General features: G+C 39.9%; 1 protein-coding gene across 1 annotated transcript; it reads right to left on the bottom strand.

The window, feature by feature from the left end:
• Nucleotides 1–5,743: 5,743 nt before the first annotated feature.
• LOC131311115 (mRNA export factor GLE1-like) lies at nucleotides 5,744–20,059 on the bottom strand. Its single transcript, XM_058338444.1, has 15 exons — nucleotides 19,830–20,059; nucleotides 19,573–19,734; nucleotides 18,148–18,297; nucleotides 17,522–17,642; nucleotides 15,831–15,979; nucleotides 13,610–13,763; nucleotides 12,173–12,416; nucleotides 11,624–11,733; nucleotides 9,643–9,713; nucleotides 8,659–8,740; nucleotides 8,200–8,274; nucleotides 7,652–7,735; nucleotides 7,293–7,424; nucleotides 6,769–6,891; nucleotides 5,744–6,687 (listed from the first exon to the last, which is right to left on the bottom strand). Coding segments are annotated over exons 1-15 (1,947 nt in total). The 5' UTR covers nucleotides 19,832–20,059; the 3' UTR covers nucleotides 5,744–6,399.
• Nucleotides 20,060–20,864: the final 805 nt, after the last annotated feature.

Raw genomic sequence — 20,864 nt, 5'->3', positions numbered from 1 at the left:
CAAGATCCTATAGCGAATTGCACTGTCACTACCAGTTCCATACCCCACAATTGGCTCATTGACTCTGCCGCCTCCCACCATGTGACCACCGATCTCAGCAATTTATCCATGCATTTCGAATATGACGGCCCTGATAATATTATCATTGGTGATGGTTCAGGTTTGAGTATTAGTCACTCGGGTTCTACTAAGCTTCCTACTCCCTCTCATACTTTTTCGTTATCCAATGTTTTGTGTGTTCCTTCCATGGAAAAAAATTTTGATTTCCGTTTCTCAATTCTGCAAAACTAATCAAACTTCCATTGAATTTTTTCCATCTCATTTTTCTGTGAAGGATTTGCGCACCCGGGAGACTCTCATTCAAGACCCGAATAAAGATGATGTGTATGAGTGGCCAAAGTCCTTGCATCTCTCCAAAATAAAGCCGTTAGCTATGGTTGGTGTTAAGGCTGCCTTGCATGACTGGCACCAACGTCTCAGTCATCCTTTGCTCGTACTCTTCACCATCTTATCAAGCATTTTTCCTTGCCGTTGTCGTCTAGTTCTAAACCTTTCACCTCATGTAATTCATGTCAGTGTAATAAGAGCCACAAGCTCCCTTTTAATTTCTTTTCTCATAAGAGTCGTGTTCCTCTTGATCTTATTTACACGGATGTTTGGGGTCCGGCTCCTGTTCCGTCTATTGACTGTTATCACTACTATGTCATTTTGTTGATCATTTTACGAAGTATATTTGGTTTTATCCCCTTAAGTGTAAATCTGAAGTATTTACCTTATTTCCCGCATTCAAGGCACTAGTGGAAAATTATTTTAAAACATCCATTGTATCCACTTATTCTGATGGTGGGGGAGAATATCAAAAACTTCGCAAATTTTTTGCCTCCTTTGGCATTTCTCATTTATCCACCCCTTCTTACATTCCACAACATAATGGTTTGGCTAAACAACGTCACCGTCACATTGTTGAAACTGGGTTAACTCTTTTGCATCAAGCATCTCTTCCATTAAATTTTTGGTCCTATACTTTTCAAACTGCTGTTTATCTCATTAATCGGCTTTTCACACCAATTTTACCAAATACAATTTCACCATTTGCAGCCCTTTTGGTGATTCTAGCTCCAAATTACAACAAATTACGTATTTTTGGTTGCTTGTGCTATCCATGGTTAAGACCTTATACGCACAACAAACTTGAACCTCGGTCTCGCCCGTGCATTTTCCTTGGTTGCACTCTCACCCAAAGTGCATATAAATGTTTTGACCCATCTACTCAGCGCATTTTTATCTCCCGTCATGTCATTTTTGATGAGTCTATTTTCCCTTTTTCGACACTTGACTCCAATCAACCCCAAGTCATCTCCAGCACTATAGAAACATGGTCACCCAGTTCTACTACATCAGCTCCATCCACCTTTCATGTGCCCGTCATGCATGGCTCGTCTACGCATTTGCCTAAGCCCATTGAGAGTGCACCCTCTTTGCCCTCATGCTCACCGTCTGTGCCTCACAGTCCCCCTTCCCATACTATAATTCCTAGCCATACACCAATATTTTCTGCATCAAATATTGCCCTCATGGCCCACAAACCAATTCTACCTCCCCAAATTCCCACAGCTCCACGTCTCATTTGGATAACATTGTCCAACCGTTATCTTCACATTTAAATTCCCCAACCAAATCCCCACCAAAACCTCATCCCCACACCTCTACTTCAAATTTGAATTATAATACTACAAAGAGTCCCACTTTATCCCAAACTTCACATGATCTATCCTCCCAGCCAAATACCCAATTGGAATGCATTTCTCCACATTCTCCTCCTACCCGGCACCTTCAAAGTCCAGCCTGTAATAAGTCCAAATTACCGCCAACCCAAGGGTTACACTTAATTGTGGATTTAAATTCATCTCCTACTCTGAAAAAAACCCCAACCCGAGCTTATTCCATGACCACCCGATCTCAGAATCACATCTTCAAACCCAAACAAATACATGCCACCACCAAACACACTACCCGAACCAGGTTGGCCGCTTTGCCAACTTGACGTTAATAATGCTTTCCTCCATGGCTCTCTCTCTGAAGAAGTCTATATGTCTCAACCATCAGGATTTATTGATTCGTATTGTCCGTCTCATGTTTGCAAACTCCGCAAGTCTCTTTATGGCCTCAAGCAAGCTCCGCGAGCATGGTATACTGAACTACGTTCTTTTTTGCTATCATATAACTTTATCAATTCCAGGTCGGACACCTCTTTGTTTATATATCAACATGATGGAATTCTAGCCTATTTCCTTGTTTATGTAGATGATCTTATTATAACTAGGAGTGATTCGAGTTTTATCTCGCGGTTCATTGGTGCCATTTCTCGTCGATTTTCTGCTAAGGACTTGGGAGACCTTCACTATTTTCTTGGGGTTGAGGTTCTTTCCACTCCTAAGGGGTTGTTTCTATCTCAACATAAATACATTCATGACCTCCTTGCTCGGACACACATGGACAGTGCCAAAGCTGTAAGTACTCTGCTGCCGACGAGTGGGTCTCTCACCCTGCATGATGGCTCCTCGTCAACTAATGCCAGTGATTACCGTAGTGTCATTGGGGCTCTCCAATATCTTTCCATTACGCGCCCGGATATTGCTTTTGCGGTCAACAAACTGTCCCAGTTTATGCACAAACCTACTGAAATGCATTGGACAGCGGCGAAGCGACTCCTTCGGTATCTCAAAGGCACCATCTTTCATGGCCTTTTTCTCAAACGTCAAGCTACTCCATTTTTGCATGCATACTTGGATGCCGATTGGGCTGGCAATCATGATGACCGCACCTTTACCACTGCCTACATCATTTATCTGGTAATGCCATCTCGTGGAGCTCTCGTAAACAACGTTCTGTTTCTCGGTCATCTACTGAGGCTGAATACCGTGCAGTGGCAGCCACAGCTGCTGAGCTATTGTGGCTACAATCCTTACTCGGTGAACTTGGTGTTTCTCTCACCAAAGCCCCTATAATCTACTGCGACAATGTTGGGGCCACCTACGTTTGTGCTAATCCTGTGTTCCACTCTCGCATGAAACACATCGCAATTGACTTCCATTTCGTGCGTGATTTGGTTTCCAAAGGCCTTCTTCAAGTCTCTCACGTTGCTACCGCAGATCAACTTGCTGATGCCCTGACCAAACCACTGTCTCGCCAACGTCTTTCACTTCTACGGTGCAAGATTGGTGTCTCCGATGGGAGCCCCATCTTGCGGGGGCGTGTAAAGGATAAGGATAATAATGCTGTTGCTTAGGATAATTATCATTCTTTCAAGTTGTTAGTTGTAGCTTAGGATATACTAATATATTTAGTTTTTGAAGGTTTCAATTGTAATCCTTATCTCATTGTTGTAACTTATTTATACCTGTGGACTTGGCTAATAAAGTTAAGTTTTCGAAATACAAGAAATATCAATGCTCTTTAGTAGTATTGTCAACGTCAAGATAAGGTGTTAGTCTCTGGCTCTCTGCTCAGTGTTTCCTCAAAATTTGTTTTCTTGTGTCTCATTTTTAGCTCTGGGTTCATGTCTGTTGTCTCCAACGTTCAGTGGTTTATCGTGTAACCAAGGACCGTTGCAGCTGGGGGAGTCATAAGCATAGAGTTTTTCTTTTTCCTCATGGTTTGTCTTCTCAAGTTAAACTTTATCTCTCAGGTGTTGGTTTTGCTTTTTGTAGTCGAGATAGACTTTTTCACGGCTTGTTCACGGAGCGGCATAATCTCAACCGTCTATTCGCGCAATCAATGGCTGAGATTCGTTTTTAATTATGACCGGTCACAATTAACTTTTCCTTGAAAAAGTTTCATTAAAATCTGGACCGTCCAAACACTTTTGGACGGTAGCGATTCACTTCCGTCAACTTTATTTACGGAAACTTCAGTAAAAATGTTTTTCTCTTTGTAGTCAGTCAATATTGTCACCAGGTCAGTCTAGTTAGGGGTTTATCCATAAGGTCAATCTCTTTCATTGGTCAAAGCTCTGTTGTAGTCTCATGATTATACTGATTCTGAAGCATTGACATACATCCATGCTTTCCTTGCTACATACGATGGGAAGCCTCTTATGATTGAAGGATTATTCCCTCCTTGAAGAAACTGTGCTTTCTCATAAGTTCAATTGTGTCCTTGCAATAGGTGATAGGGAGTTTCCTTGTTTGATATTGCCTAGGATCGATATGGAATGTATGTCAACATATTGATCCTGATGATGCAGCTGCTGAGATGCTGGTACTGCCTCCTAATTTTACTGAAAAGCCAAGGCTCGCTTAATTTCAAACTCAGTTGACTTTGGGTGGGACAATTTTTCTGTCTCATCTCATCCAACTTCAGTTGAGCATAGGTGGGGGAAATACAGGATATTTGATGCATTATTGAGGTGCAAGCCTTTGCTGAAGATGTGCAGGTGAAATTACACTCATGGTCCTACTCTGCTGCTGATTCAAGATCTAAAAGATAGAAGTGAGGTGCCCTAAGAGTCCAGAGTCAATCATGAAGATGACTTTATCAATCTCTCAATGGGAACTTTGGAATTGCATTTACTCAATACCTACAACAGCTCCTCTCCGGTAGGCGGTGATTAAGGATCTCAACATGAGTTGGAGTATGTGAAAACTATATGAAAATATGTACAAGTATATTGAACTATGTGAATAAAGGTAAAAACATGTCAACAAACCTTTTTTTTTTTGCTTTATTCAAAAAAGAATTTAGTTTGGGTCAAACTTTTTTATTTTTCCGATTCTCTCGCCAAGACGAATCAATAATTCACAAATTGGCACAAAACTAACGAATACAAATTTTTATTGAATAAAAACAAAAAATAATCCAAGTGGATTATTAGCGAAACAACAAGTTTTTTGCATTTCAGTAAATTATGTTCATGTTTGTGGGGCTGTACTAAATGTCTAAATGTACGCAGTTGTGTCGGGATAAGTAGGGTATTATTCTCCTACTACAATATTTACAGCCTGTTTATTTGCATTTTGCAAGCCGGATACTCCTCGCTTGTTTGCATTTTGCACGCTGGATATGTTTTGGCTGGGATATGTATATCCGGGTGGAGAGGTATTAATTTTGGACACACCCTCCAATCCAAATTGTATCCTGCTCCCATTTTACCAAAAACCCCTCTGGTCCCACTGTGGAGAGCTGTACCCGTGTGCGCGCGCATGAGAGAGACCTGAGGGAAGAAGAGAAGCGTTCAACAAGGGACTGGAAAGCAATAGTGCTAACCACGATGGTGATGGGTTTGAATCGGAAAAGCCAAGTCTGGGAGGCCGTCTCTGGTGGAGAATAACCTGCGACAAAACTTGTCCCTCGCGTAGAGACATAAATGGTTGGTTATCATCCAGATTAGGCCTATGTTAAGTTAAGCCGGACGTCTGTTTTAAATTAAACCAGGCGTTTTGGTTTGGACATTTTGAGAAGCAAATTTCCTGTTTGGTTCGGCTTGGTTCTGGTTTGGACATTTTGAGAACCAAATTTCTAGTTTGGTTCGACTTGGTTCATTTTGACCGGTTTATTCCGATACTTCGATTTGAAGCAAAAACAAAGTGACTTCAAACACCGTATAGACTAAACTACAATTTTGAAATCCAAACAACTAGCACGAAACCAAAATAACCAAAAGGCTGAGAAAAACCCTTTTCCAAACAAATCATTTTTATGTAGGCTTACCTATGGGTGGGTTTGACTAGAAACTGCACGTGAATAAGGAAATTAGTCGAGCCAAACTCCCAAATATTTCCCTTAGCAAATAAATATTCCCACCATTGTAAAAATTATAAATAAGATATACCTCGTCCGATTCTACAATAGAGGTAAACGACACACAATAATTATTAATTACCCAAATACAGCTTACAACTTCCTTTGTACATGGCTCTCCAAAGCGAAAGTCTTCTTAAAATCTCACCTTGGGGAGCTCAGTCGGAATCCCACACTAGAAATAAGAATTCCAGAATCAATGAACATCGAGGATCCATGCCAGGCCAGTTACAGCAGAACCAGGGACGGAGAACTTCACCTCTTTTCTCACCCAAAGCTTTGGTTATATTACACATCGTGCAACTACTACTCCACTCTCTGATTCTACAACAGAGGTAAACAATAGACAATAATTACCCCAAATACAGCATACGACTTTCTTCAAACAGTGCCCTCCAAAGAGAGACTTTTCTCAAAATCTCGATCAAGGGGAGCTAAGTTGGAATCCCACTCTAAAAATAAGAATTCCAAAATAAATGAATATGGAGGATTAAACCAGAACCAGGGATGGAAAGCTTCTCCTCCTTTCCCACCCAAAGATTTGGTTTAAATTACACCTCGCGCAACTACTACTCAAACTCTTTGAAGATGCAATGACGTCTAATACTGGTAGAAACCCCTGTTTGATGGGCGATGATATGATGATGGTGCTTGGGCATACTCATCCGGAGCACACTCTCGTGATAGTGAAGAACTCTGCAGGGACCTTCCTTCTGGTTCCTCAAGGAACTTGTTTGACTCTATGTAACTCTGGATACTAGTGATGACTATCGTGAGCTTTGCATCTCCTCTCCGTTGTTTAAGTGCACTTAAAAAGTCCCGGTAAATGATGTTCAATAACTTCTTGAACTGAGCTTTGTATCTTCTATAGAGAGCAAACCCTGCCATCTGGTAGCAAAACAGAGTTTTTTTAACAAAATCTACACATTCTAAGTCAGTTTTACAAGTAAATACGTCAAATCGACTTACTTCAAGGAATGCCAGCAATGCAACTCCAGTATATAAATTTGCAGGGAGAGCATTCAAGAATCTGGCAAGCCATGCCCAACCTTCTGTCAGACCATGCTTGTTTTGGACACCCCCATCCTCCGTCTGTCAAAAAACAGGATCTTAGCACCATAGGTTGAAACTAAGGACCTGTCTGGTTAGTTGTGTATTTGCTTTTTGCCTAGAAGTGAGGGCCCATTTAGTTATTGTAGTTATTTTCTTATAGCTTAGACAAAGGGCCGGTTTTGTGGGTTTTGTTCGCTTGCTTATTTGCAGTCGAGTTCCTCATTTGCTTATTCAACAAGATCCCAATATTTCCTCTTCCAAATAAGCAAAGTGGATGCCGAACAATTTTGGTTTATAAATAAGCAATGTTAACCAAATGGGCCCCCTATAAAGGATACAGAGGCATTCGTAGAATAACCAGATGCAAAACTACCGTAGGTGCATTTCTACACATTTATTGCAAGGTATTGGTTGAAATAGAATTCAGCAGAGGGACAGACCTGAACAAGAGCTCCATAAAGTCTCATACATGAGTCTACCCGTTTAACATATTTCTCTTCACTCTCAAGCACCCCGTCTTCTTCTTTGTAACCAATGGCTTGGCGATAAGCTTCTTTCGTTCCAAATAGCGTCTGAAGAAGCAAGAACAGTGTTAACATTCACATGACAAAAACACTAGAAGATACAGGAATTAGCCGAACTTTCTTCAACTATTATCTATTGCATCCCATTTGCCAATTTGTAGAGTCGTCGTGGAGAAGATTTTCACTAAATGATGCCATCATTGAAAAATCAAAACACGTACACAGAAAGAAAGTACTTACAAAGCAAATGAATCTTTAAAACTTGTGGTGAGTACCTTGGAGTAAGTAATATGCTTTGGGACAGTGTAGATGCAAGCTCTATTCAACTGGGCAAGGAGAAGATCCATAGCAAGTGGAACCTAGTTCAAAAACATAATTTGCAACAATTCGAAGAGTCAGTTGTCTGACATGCAGTTAATTCATACAATGTGCAAACAGCCGTTTAGAGAACGTGTCCCAGCAAAATAACTAGACGCAGAATGATTTTGTAAAACTACTAGATAAAGTTCAACTTCTAACGAAATATCAAGTTCCTGTTTGAACTCATACCACATAATTTACATTATCAAACATATAATGCTGAATTACATCTAAGTGCTCACGGCCCCTGATGCAACCAAGCCAGCATAGCACTAGTCTCATATATATCCTAAAACCAAGAACTTGCCAAAACAGATTCACGTGGATGCAATCATCAAAAGCTCAGAAGTACAAATCCTTAAACTGTTTATTTGCCTCACATTTTAATGCCTATTAGAAAACTAACTACAAGCAGGGTTAAGTTAAGAGTCGTAAGACAAACAAAAAGGGGAACATTTGGTACCCGTGAAGAAACAAGAACGGCGGCAAGAGCATAAGCAAATGTGGCCTTATTTGGCGTAAGACACTGGTCCACGATCTGCAACAATGAAACGGCATACATGTCAGTACATTAAGTTGTTTATCTAAATTCCTTGACAATGAAACAGCATACATGTTAGTACATTAAGTTGTTTATCTAAATTTCCTTGGTTACCAGTTACGACCTAGTGTAAGTACAAATAGCACAAAGCATAACAACATACACACATACATCTAGTGTTACGCGCGCACGAGAGAGAGAGAGAGAGAGAGAGAGAGAGAGAGAGAGAGAGAGAGAGAGAGAGAGAGAGAGAGAGAGCATTTTCTTTCCAATAAATCTGCAAGTATGGCACCAAATCACTGGAGCATGACCCCTTTTACTTTTCTGTTCCTTTCTTCATGTTCCCACCATTCTAAAAGGTAAAAAGTCGACGACTATTACCTTCTCGGCAAAAATTGCTACACTGATCGACTGGGGGCAAGATGAATCAAAGAATATCTCAACCAATTGTTCTGCTTTGGTTCTGCAATAGCAAATTAATCCATAAACACCAATATGCAAGTCACATATGTCACGTGAAAGTATTCGACTGAAATTAAGAACAAGGGAATAAATGCTATAGAGATCCAGTACACTCAAAACACATGCAAATTTTGCACCAAAACACCAACAGACTCATGAACAAGGATCATTATCAGCAAAAAAAATGTTGATTCTTGTTCATATATGTGCCATATTGGCTTAGTTACAATTTCTGTATGTTATTATCTTTCCTCTTTGATTAGTGATTTAGTATGCTTATCTCCAAGTTATCCGTGTGGTCACGCCGACCTATCGGATCACCATAGGTTCTATGGGAGCTCTCTAGGACTAGGGGTACAAACGAGCTAAGCTTTAGGGTGTTCAAGCTCGGCTGGTTTAAAACTCAGTGAGCTTGAGCTCAATTAGTATTTGAGAAATCAACCTCGGTTCAAGAACAAAACAAAACTCAATAAACGAGCCAAGCCCATACATACATGCCGAGGTTATCTACACGAGCAGACTCAGCAGAGCTACGGCTAGCTCGAGCTCCTCTCATTTGCTAAACGAGCCAAAATTCTATTTGAGCTCAGCTCATTTAATAAACAAACCGAGCCAAGCCTTGAGCTGCTCATGAACAGCTTGGTTCGCTTGCAACCCTATCCCTAGTGATGGATACCGCACCACTTTGAGTACTAGAATGAGCTCTAGTGTGTAACCCTTGCTAATTGAGTAAAATTGATTATAGCTTCAAATCCCCTCCGACCCTTTACTAATAAAAGGTACATCACACATGGAAAAGGGTATCAATGCCTCAATGAATTGCAGTAACATTATATCTGCGTGCAGAATGGGATATCAAATGATGACAGCAACTAAGAGTTACCATAGAAGAATTCACCTCACCTTACGTTATCCTTCAACCCAGTAATTGTTTTGACCAGTCTCCGTATCTTTGCGCCATGGTTGAGGGGGTCCTGTGCATGAGAAGCAGATAAAGACATGATTCAGTATAAAAATACAAGACTGGTTCTGATAAAACTTGCAAAGTTGAAAATAAGTTTAATTCCAATAAATTCAAATATTCGAATTTTGCTCTCTCTCTCTCTCTCTCTCTCTCTCTCTCTCTCTCTCTCTCTCTCTCTCTCTCTCTGTGGCTATTTCTAGGGTTCGTTTTTTTTTTTTTTTTGTTCCTTTCTGATCTCGATTCAGGGGGGAGGATGGTTATGAGATTAATTTTATGGTTCTGGAAGGCTCTCTGCTGAAATCTGGTTCTTCGTGTGGCACTAAGCTTTCTCCCGTCAATGTTCATCACGAGAATCCAATTGAGGTGCTGGAGAATTCCACTCCAAGTTTTGATCGTCTGGTGATTTCGGAATCTGCTGTCCCTGCGGTGACTCAAATCTGTGAATTGAGTGCTGACGTTCATAGGCTTCGACAAGAGTTGGTGGAGAAGGGCTGCTCTTCGAGCCCTAGGTCAGTTCCTGTGTCTTCATTGCCTTACACCGCTCCTGTTGGCAGGTGATAGAATCTGGTCCACAGCACTTTGGGGGTAGTCCTATGGTGCTTTAACAATGGCATCCTCCAATGAGCCTAGTTAAGGAACAATTAGTAAAGATTCCTGTATTTTCTCATTTTTACAAATGTTCTACAGGATCTCTAGAGCCGACCCCAAGTGATTGGGACACAAGGCTCGGTTTGGTTTGGTTTTCTACTGGAGCTCTAGACAGAGGATGGGTTGAGCCATGTGGCAAGCACAATTGGGAAACTCCTTTATGCTGACCACCTCGCTGAATCTTGTAAAAGACCAGTTATGCCAAAATCTGTGTGGAAGTTGATGCATCTGCTCCTTTGCCTGAAAGCTTTGTTCTGAATTTACCCTCGGGGGCCAACTTTACAATTAGGGTTTGGTATCTGTGGAAGCCCCTCATGTGTAAATTGTGCCATGTGTTTGGACATAAGCATTGCCAGCCTAAACCTGCTCCTATGCCTCCTAAGCAGCAGGTGTGGGTTGCTAAAACCACTGTAGTGACTGCCTCTGCTCTTAATCATGCTGCTGGTGTTCCATCTTCTACAGTTGATGAATCTGCTGGTGTTTCTGTTGTGGTTTCTCCAGTTCATTCTCCTGGCATTGTGTATGATAAGGATCTCCTAGGGTTATGGAGAATTCTAAGCAGAAGTCTGTTATGGTGGGGACAGAGGTGGTTTTACCTCCTATGGTTCCTAAGCCTTTGTGCTCTTCTTCTGGTACTAAGTCCGGGGAAAATATGTTCTCTATCTTTCAAAGTATACCTGGTGATGAGGGTCAGGGCCCTCTTGATCCAGTTGGAGATCCTATTACTCTCCCCACTGATGAGGAATTTGATGCTGGGTTGACTCTTGATCTGACTTCTGGGGTTTCTCCACCAAAGAAGAAGGGAAGGGGTCGTAGCAAGGGTGTTAAGAAGCCTAGAAAGGCTGATATTCCTGCTGTCCCTGTTCCTGGTGAGGGACAGGCCAGAAAGGCTGGTGTTCTTTTGTTAGATGCTGGCTGTCTTTGTGGTTGTATTTGTTGGCTGTTGTAAGGGATTCCATCCCTAGGCTTTGTTTCTTTGGTTGAGTTCAATAAGATCTCGCACTTGTCAAAAAAAAAAAAAAATTCAATTCCAATATAAAAGTAATGCAAGGAATTCTGTAGCAAGGATATAAGCATCTGCATTTCGAGAATAATACAACTACATTTCTACATTCAAGGGAAGGCATCAACAAGTACAATATGATGCTCAATATCAGCATAAGTTGCATAACACTAACCGGAACAGGAGAACACTTCTAAAATATGAGCAAAGGAGCCATTTCTAAACTCTCTGGAGATTCAAAGTCTGATAACATTCACATAATCACTTACAGTGTTTGAACCCAATCTCAGCTCCTCATTTTTAATGGCAACTTCCTTGTAAATTTGTTGTCTTCTTTCCTCTAATTTTATAGCGCTTTCTGCACACTTAAGTATATTTCCTGCAATCAAATTGATTAGTCAATTGCAATTCCAGATGAGAATGAAATTTCTAATGGATGTGGGAATGAAATTCAGAACACATCCTTCAATTCAAGCAGCATGCTTATTTTCTACTGAAAAAATATGGAGTCACGTTATTTACATACATGAGCAAGACTACAAGGACAAAAGGTGGGGAAAAAAATACAGACTCAGGTAGAAAAACCATCATGACTTATGCTTACAAGGATTCTTCACATTAGATTGAATTATGCAAGTCAAAACACACATTAGTCTTCTTTGGCTTCGGCAGCAAGTGGTATTAACTGACATGAGTCATGACTTTTTGCACTCCAGTTGGAGGTTAAAAAGGATGAATCATAGCAAATAAAACGGTTGACACATGGAAAAGCGAGGGTTGCCCCCTAGAAATAGCATAAGATTTTGGAACTGACATACCTGCTTGTAGAACTTCTTTTACTCCATCAGGTCTAAATTTCCTGGATCCATCATTCACAACTACTGAGCTGGCACCTGTCTGACGCCCAATAGCTACAGCTGAAGCAACCACAGCAGCGGCAGCAGCCCTTGCTGAATCTTCCTTGGCAACTTTTTCCGCAGCTTCCTTTGCTGCCTTCCTATCAGCTTCCACAGCAGCTGCTTTTGCTTCTTCAGCTCTCTTCCTTTCAGCCTCAAGTCTAGCCTGCATCCAAAGATACAACCTCAATGATAAGTCTAGCCTGCATCCAAAGATACAACCTCAATGATCAATATCTAACATTTACATAAGAAAAGGAGATATACTATCATGTTACCAGTAGAATTTCCCACCAATTCCCAGGAAGTAGATGTACATGATAACTATAGCAAACCAATTGTGGGCAGAAAAACAGGAACCAATCTAAGAATCATAGCAATCACAATCCGATACAGAGCCATGAGTGCACACAGGAAACATAATACTTTGGCAAACGAGCACAATATGATCCTGCATGCATTATATTGGAAAAGACATTGACATCTTTGTCCCATACAAGGTTTCCTTGCATAACAGATTTTCAGTATGTGAGAAAAGTTCTGATTGATGGCATGTGTTGTTACGAATCACGATGGTTACTGACATCATAGTCCACCTTTTTTAAGAAAAATGAAGTGTTCATATTTCTGATTCTTAAGACAGTTTCCATAGAATTAAAGGGATCTATCGTGGGTGGAAGGGAAGTATTGCATTCCACAAAATTACAAAAACAAAAAGCATATTGAGCACTAACAATGTTCATATGAGTAAAACCTTATTATGCACTACGGGGCATAAACCTTATTATCCACACCTCCAGTATTCTACCACCCTTGTTTGTTCATGAATATTATTAGCAAAAAGTCCATGTTCACATTGTAACATTTAAAATTAGAAAAGAAAAAGAAAAGTAGAACCAGTAGCAAATAAAAGGAGAGAAAACCAATTGACACGGTGTTCCTATGCAGCATGAGGAAGGTAAACCCACCACTGAACCAAAAATGAAGAGTGACTTGCTCCAAACATAATGTGCTACACCATTCGAGTAGACACAGTGAGGAAATGCACGGAAACATTCGCTTTAACGGAAATTATGCCCTAAAAAGTGAAGTTTTAGAGAACTAAAAAACATTAAAAAATTCATGTTCTTGACTTAAACAAAAGCTATTTCTAGCAAGAAGTTGCTTGAGCCCAAAGTTTGGCGTGGGTCTGAAAGGCTCTGCTTAGGACAGGTTCTCCGTTGTAGAAAACTGCCTTTTTCTTGGTTGAGTTGAAGAAACAGCATGAAAAGTGTCACCATGCATACGGTTTTTTATGCAAATGAATGACATGTCAGACAAAGGATCACCAAGTTAACAAGCCTCTGCTTCTTATCTAACCTTTTCTTGCCGCAGCTTTTCTTCCTGAAGAGCCTTTTCTCTTCTTTTGGCCTCCTCAATAGCTGCATCATCTCTAATTCTTCTTTCTTCTATTTGGGATTTATGCTCGTGGTCCCTCTGAATTGCTGTTAAGTGATTATCCAGTGCTTCTGCACTGCAATTCGCATGAAGTAAAAATTATGTTCTTTTCCTATTGTAGGAGGAAACTACAAGGTGAAAAAGTAGAGCCAAAATGGAATCAACAACCAGTATCAACATTTAGAATATACTCCCTCCGTCCAATTTTCTTTGGTCTTTTTCAATATTTGCACCATTTTTTAAACTCTTATATCTCCCAATTTATTATACTTTTCATAATTTTGAAAACTTTATATTATAGATCTAATCAAGAACTATCAAACAAGATGCATATTGCATATTTTTGGAGATTCATACTGGAAGATAAAAATGACACGAATATCAAAAAAGTCCAAAGAAAATGGGACGGAGGGAGTATCAAACAACACATTTTTTTTCCTTAAACCATTGGTGGTTCTAAAGTTGAGAAATTCTCAACATATTTACGTCTCTCAAAAATCTTTAGCTTGCATACTGTTATCGCAAAGGGTCTATTTCTTTACACTGTACACCTAATTAGACCAATAATTTCCAACAAATTGTAGGGCTTCACTCATACAATAATATCAGAACATCTAACTCTCATAGTGTCATCACGATATTAAAAAACCAGCCCCGTATTGTTGGTAGGCAAATAATTATCTTGTTGACAAATATGCTCTTCACCTTCACAGTTAAATCTCCCCATAAGACATCTGAAGGGTTTAGTTTCCTTGGCTTCCTTTGACACACCAACTACAAGCTGATCACAAGAGAAATGCCCAAATTTATCCCACTACATCAGTTCGCCTAACCGTTTTAGAAATGAACCGGATCCGAAATTCCTCCATCCATCAGTTGCATAATTTTACCAAATTTGGGGATTCTACAGCATTGTTTGAATAACTGCCTGCTGGTCCTTCATGACATCCTGGAGTACTCATCAAGTTTCCCTGGTACAACTCTAGCCAGCAATTTAAACAAATGATTGTCTCCATTTTTTTTTTTTTCTGCTCCTCTAGATTCCCTATAGCTTCATGGTATTCAATCGCAGCATCAAGTTCTCTCATGTTTCGTTGTCCGGTGGGAAGTTTGGGTTACCACCTATTCTCCGCTGGATTTTACCTTAACTCTTCCTCCTTTATCTATCAATTCAAGTTTCCACATCTATAGACTTGCAATTACGTTTTTCTTACTTTTGGGTTGCTAAAAGTTAGATGTTTGGGATTTCCACTGTCACAATGCTCACTAGTTAATACAAAGCTGGCTTAGTCACAGAAAGACTCGGATAGAACAAATCAAAATTGACCTGCCGCATGACTACAAAAGCCATAGCCCAACTGGTTCTACTAGTTAATGATGTCCTTGGTTCATCCTGAGCCAGCTATGAAACATATGTCGTGAAATGCCCCCACGAAAGAGTCCGGAATTAGAAGCAGACCATTGCTCTGATAAATTAAATTACAAGGAAACAGAGGACATTGAATGCCTAAATTTAATCACTCGTGTTGTCCGTGGTAACATGAACCAGCCCACAATCACAAAGGCTCCAGATGCTTTAAGCAAGAGGCGAATTGGATCCCATGTCCCTGCGAGCTTATAAAGCACATTTGCACTATCATTTGGTACAGTGCTCATGACAACTTTCCTAAATGCCTCACCCCAACCCATGGGATAGCTGAGTAGCATCTATATTGTGGACTATGCAGTACCATTAGGCAACTGACTGAGCTCCAGATAGACTCATGGGGCCTTGACAGAAAGTTACAACCTTCCTCACCCCTTTAATGGATTTATATGTAAAATGTACACATTTATGATCTGACAAACTCAGAATCCCATTCAGATGGTTTTAGAATTTTCAGTCAAGCTCCTTAAGTTCTTTAAAGTTCTTAAGCCTTGAAGAAAGCACCTATGTAAAAGTGAAAACACCAAAGACATTATTAGCACCTCAGTAGGACTATGTTTTATAATTGCTTCAAAATTAAGATCTTGTCCAAAAATGACAAAGACTTGGGCAGAAGAAGTCAACAGTATCACATATAAGAAACAAAGCTATGCTATAATGCAATCGTTCAGATTCAAACTGAACAAGTAGAATTAAAATCAAAATAGTGGAGCTTACATCTCACGTTGATACTGCATATCCTGTTTTCTCTCAATTTCCTGCCGTGCTTCGGTATATTTCTTAACTCGATTAAGTGCATAAATAAACTTCTTGTTCTCATCCATCAGATCTGTCTCCAGTGCTAAAACCTGGTTCCTGACTACCTCCTGCACGATAAAGATAAAGGGCACTTCAGTAGACAAAAGAATATTAATCACACATAAGTAGATAAATGTGGAGAGAAACAGAAAGAGACATCTTTCCTATCACAAAAGGATACAAATGCAGAAATAGCCATATTCTGAATTGGAAAACACGTAACATATCACAATGTTGAAATGGAAGCACAACTTTAACATAGGCTAATGTGCTATTTTGAGAAGGTCTGAATCATCCAAGTAGGAAAAATATAGAATAAAGAACTGAGGCAGAGGAACTCTCAAGGAATGTGAATATAAAGGAATCTATATCACCTAGACTCTACAAAAAGCATAATATATGTGTGTTGCATACTTGACATTTGGGAAAGGTACGAATTGGATATCAACACACATGTGCACAGACACAGTTTGCAGCAATTCTTAAAAAATGGGGATACACACAATAGGGGCAAGCAAAAAAAATTCAACTGAATACTATAACATGAACAACCAAAATTTAAAAAAAAATTAACACTAATTCTACATAATCAGTTGATAATCCATCAAGAAGGCAAAGTCATCCACACAAGGGACAAGACAAAGTATCAATAGTTCCATACGATATCTCAGCAACCAATACTATTTGTGCTATAGTATCCAAATATTATAATTTGACCCTCGAATTAAGTTTTTACATGTGTTGGCTCCTTGCCATGTCCCCATACGGCCATACATGTCTCACTTGAGACCTGTGTATCCCAGACGTGGTCCCAGAATAAAATTTCAAATAAGTTACGTAAGTACCGTGGCATGTCTCCGATGTTCCCAACATGCAGACAGTGAACACATATGCGCGATGGTGCTTCATAGTTGGACATGCACATAGGAAGCACATTTAGTACATAGATTTTACCATAGAAGTATGCATACAACTATCATTTTATACATGAAATTCTCTTTAAAACCTTGCAAATACCACTAACAACGGCAAAGATGAATCTGACACTTAGACATATACCCAGGAGAGAGGCACCCGACATTGGTACCCCTGTCTATGACTATGTCTAGAAAGGTATCATAACCACGCCAACATGCAATTGAAATGAACACCTCCGTAATATTCCTAAACCCTAATAGTATGACCTCCATATCATTTGTGTCATATTTTTTGAGAATACACCTTGTCAAAAAAGATGGACCAAAAAAGGGTGATAGATGTTGTATATATATGTGCATGAGTGTGTGTAATGTGTAAACACACATGTATATGTCTATATGATGCGCTACTGGAAGCTCAAGTAACACTAACGCAGGGAAATCATAGGTGTCAATGCACTCCAAAACCGAGTCCATGGTAGAGTCCATCTGAATCTAGAATATTATTTCCATAGGCATTTAATAGGAACTGGGGTGGAAACAAAACAAAAAACTAACAAACAGTCACACAAAAATAACAGCTCAAGTTTCTATAGAATGGGTTTAAGATTGGGCAACATATAACTGACAAAAATATACACTTTCAGAGCTATAAATGGAGATGAACAATAAAATGTCAAAAATGCAACGCACCGTAACACTAAGCTGATGTTCATGAGTGAGCTCTAACAATGCACCTTCTACCAATCCTACTTTGTCCATCAAAGGATATGGCGCTCCGCATGGCAACTCTACTTCAGAATCATCGCTGTCGCTGAAGAAAGGGGTATTGGTTTTTGTAATATACTGAACTCAAAATTATGAGAGAGAGAGAGAGAGAGAGAGAGAGAGAGAGAGAGAGAGAGAGAGAACAAGAAAAGAGATGATGCATCCCATCTTTTGCATTATTGCATATATTGTGACTCAAACCTCCAAGTACAATACCTGTGAGTAATTAGATCACTAAAAAAGTCAGGGTCTCTTGCTCCACTTTCCTCATTTGAGGACACAATTTTTCTTTTTATACTCCCTCAAAACTCTCAACCTGCTGTCATAATTTGTAATTCCAAGACCCTGACATCCTCCGAAACCATAAACCATTGCCTCTCTTATCAATTTACAAATCTCACAGCACCCTCCCCTGAAACTCCAAGTTTCATCTTACTAATACTTATGCACCTTCTTCATGCTTACAGCTATTTCATGCTTTTTCCTGGAGGCTACTTTATCGTTTTATTTCATATAACCTATAACCACACAAAAGAACTAGAATCTGGCACCTGATGTAAAAGTCATCACAGGCAAATCTTCTCCCAGCAACCATAAGTTGGTCATGAGATTCCTCCTCGTAGTCTTCTTCAACATCCTCTATCTCATCTATGCGCATAACAAAAGCCCTCCTTTCAACAGACTTTGCCGAGGAAACTTCCCTGAAATCAAACAGCCAGTAATGTAATAATTTCAGATAGGGTAAGCAAAATAATCAGGTAGTTCAATGAATAAAACAACAAGTAGTAAATAAGCAAAGCATTAACCAAATAATTAACATAGACTCCCTGAGGCATCTCCAATCCTCACTCTCTTCCTTCAACAAAGTCAGCATACATTCGGTTAAAAGCTTGATTTGACAAGAACCAATTGCAAGATTCTCCATCAAATCTCCTAAAAAAATCCTACCTTACCTCGAAAACCCATTTTCACCATTTTTATGAACAGATCGAATGCTCCAAGCCTTCCTCTTCTAAACAGTTTGTCAAATATTTCACAAAATTTACGAGCTTATACCCAAAAAAAAAAACTTCTTTCTCGGTTCACCAAATTGGGTGAAAAGCTTGTCATTGCCTTTATACGATGAGAAATTAGTTTTTTTCATCACTTTGGTTAATGGATTACACTTCTTTATCAAATCTGGTGATCTAAGCACAGATTCAAACAATAGCACGAACAAAACGAAAATTACTTTCTTGAGTGTGATATCAGAGGGACCGTGCCATCTCAAATTCAGACAAACTGACAAACTGATATTCCGTAATAGGTAATTAATCATCAGTAACAATGGAAGAAACAATAGGTAATTATCATCGTACTTGGCACACTCTCTAGCACACACCTAAATTAACCCACTCTAGCACACTAAATAACACGATCACTAGAGCACTGACCGCATATTTGTTTGTTAGTTCTTAAGCACACACCACTAATAAACCAGATACCACACCCATTGGAGATGCTCTCATCTCCAGTGCCCTCCCAATAAATTGCTCCTAAACTGATTCCTAAGCTGGACATATACACATAAATCATAAATGGGGCGCAATTTTATGTGCTAAGAATTTGTTAATTTAGGAGTAGAATGTTACTCCAATGGACCCCCAAAATTTGATTCTTAAAGTGTGTCCTAGAGTTTATTTAGGCCAAAAAAATGTAAGTGGCTCCCCCACTCCCCCCTCTTTCTCTTCTCCTTCTCCCTTTCTCTCTCTTCTCTTCACTCCCAACTCCCTCCCTAAACTTAGGGCACCAATTAGGAGTCAACCTTAGGAGCCACTTTAGAAAGTCCATTGAAGCAATAAAATGAAAAAAATATTTACTATCATTACCCATGTCACCTTAAGTGACTAACTAGGAGCCCATTGAGATGCTCTTGGCGAAATTCAGGCAATTGCGCCGAGAAAATTAAAAGTAAAGTAGAAAAACGCAAAGTGTACCTCGACTTGGTTTTGGTAAAAGGAAACGGTGCAGACGCATTAAGCTTGTCTTCTATCGAACTGAGCTCCGACAAGAGCGTGTCGAAACCCCAATCCGGCTGCGGATCAATAACGACTCCGCCAACACTTTTTGGACATCGAACCTCCAGTCTAACGGCTCCCCTGCAGCAACATTCGAAACAAAACGAGCAGCGATGGATCAAAAACCTAAAAAAAAGTGGAAACTGCAGAGGATTGAAACACGGTTTCGAACTTACATTGTTGAGGAACTCGAAGAAAACGGCTTCGACGAGACGCCTTGACGGTCAATCACGGAAGAGAGGGAGAGAGAGAGGTGATATGGGTTCAAGAAAGAGAAACCCAATAGGGGGGAGATGTAATTTGGGAGCGAAAGGGAGTACTGGATCTCAAACGAATGTGTGAAATTCAGAAGAGCGGAGGTCCCATGAACACTGTTTAGATAACCATCAGAGACGAAACTATGCTTGGGCTTACGGGGGTGACTGTCTTTTTTTTTATGTACTTTTAAGCATGTTGGATCTTTCAAGTCCCGTTAAAGTTTTTATTTTGAAAATTAATTTTCATGCTTCATTTTTGTACACAGATATTCTATTTTTTTACGTGAAATTACTAATAATTTTACGTTAAAAGTGGAGCGCCAAAATCAACCTCCTTTATTTTGTAAGTACTTATTTTTTCGTATTTTAACTTTGTGGGGGGGGGGGGGTGAATTCCACTTTGAACCTCTTCTTTCTTCTGTTGAATGGTGTGGGGGCTCGCCGAGTCTGGAAAAATTCCTACCGAGCTTGGGGTGGTTGCCACCGAGCCTTGTACCTGCAAACCGGAGGGGGGTTCCTCCGAGTAGAGCCTCCGACGAGCTAGTTAGTACCCGGGGAAGATAAATCGAAACATAAAGCAAGGAATATAAGCCGTTTATGTAGGAGAGGAGAGTTGTGTACCTTAGATGAGGGAGAGCTTTGCTTATATAGAGAAAATGTGAGTGAAACTTAATGACTAAGTAAAGGCTATTAATAGAAAGTTACTATAAATGGAAAGTTAGGAGACTTAGGGAGTAAGTTAGGTAAAAAGTGCTTAGGAAGCTTTTAGAAACTTCTAGAAGGTCATAACTTACAGCGTCCATATACCGAGCAATAGAGAGCGACCGCATATTTAACCGAACGATAAAGATGTTTGTCGAGCTGGTGAAGTACTCCGAGCAACATAAAGAATTAACTTTTGAGCGATACAAAGAGCTGCCGAACGATACTAAGAATTGCCGAGCGATACTAAGA

Source organism: Rhododendron vialii, chromosome 12a (assembly GCF_030253575.1).
Source record: "Rhododendron vialii isolate Sample 1 chromosome 12a, ASM3025357v1".
In the NCBI taxonomy this organism is placed as follows: Eukaryota; Viridiplantae; Streptophyta; class Magnoliopsida; order Ericales; family Ericaceae; genus Rhododendron; species Rhododendron vialii.
This window is presented reverse-complemented; position numbering and strand designations above follow the sequence as displayed.

Coding starts and splice junctions, on each gene's coding strand:
- LOC131311115 (XM_058338444.1), bottom strand. Junction 15,980..17,521: donor AACATCAGCTTAGTGTTACG/GTGCGTTGCATT, acceptor TTTATCGTGCAG/GAGGTAGTCAGGAACCAGGT. Junction 7,425..7,651: donor AGCATATTACTTACTCCAAG/GTACTCACCACA, acceptor TTGCTTCTTCAG/ACGCTATTTGGAACGAAAGA.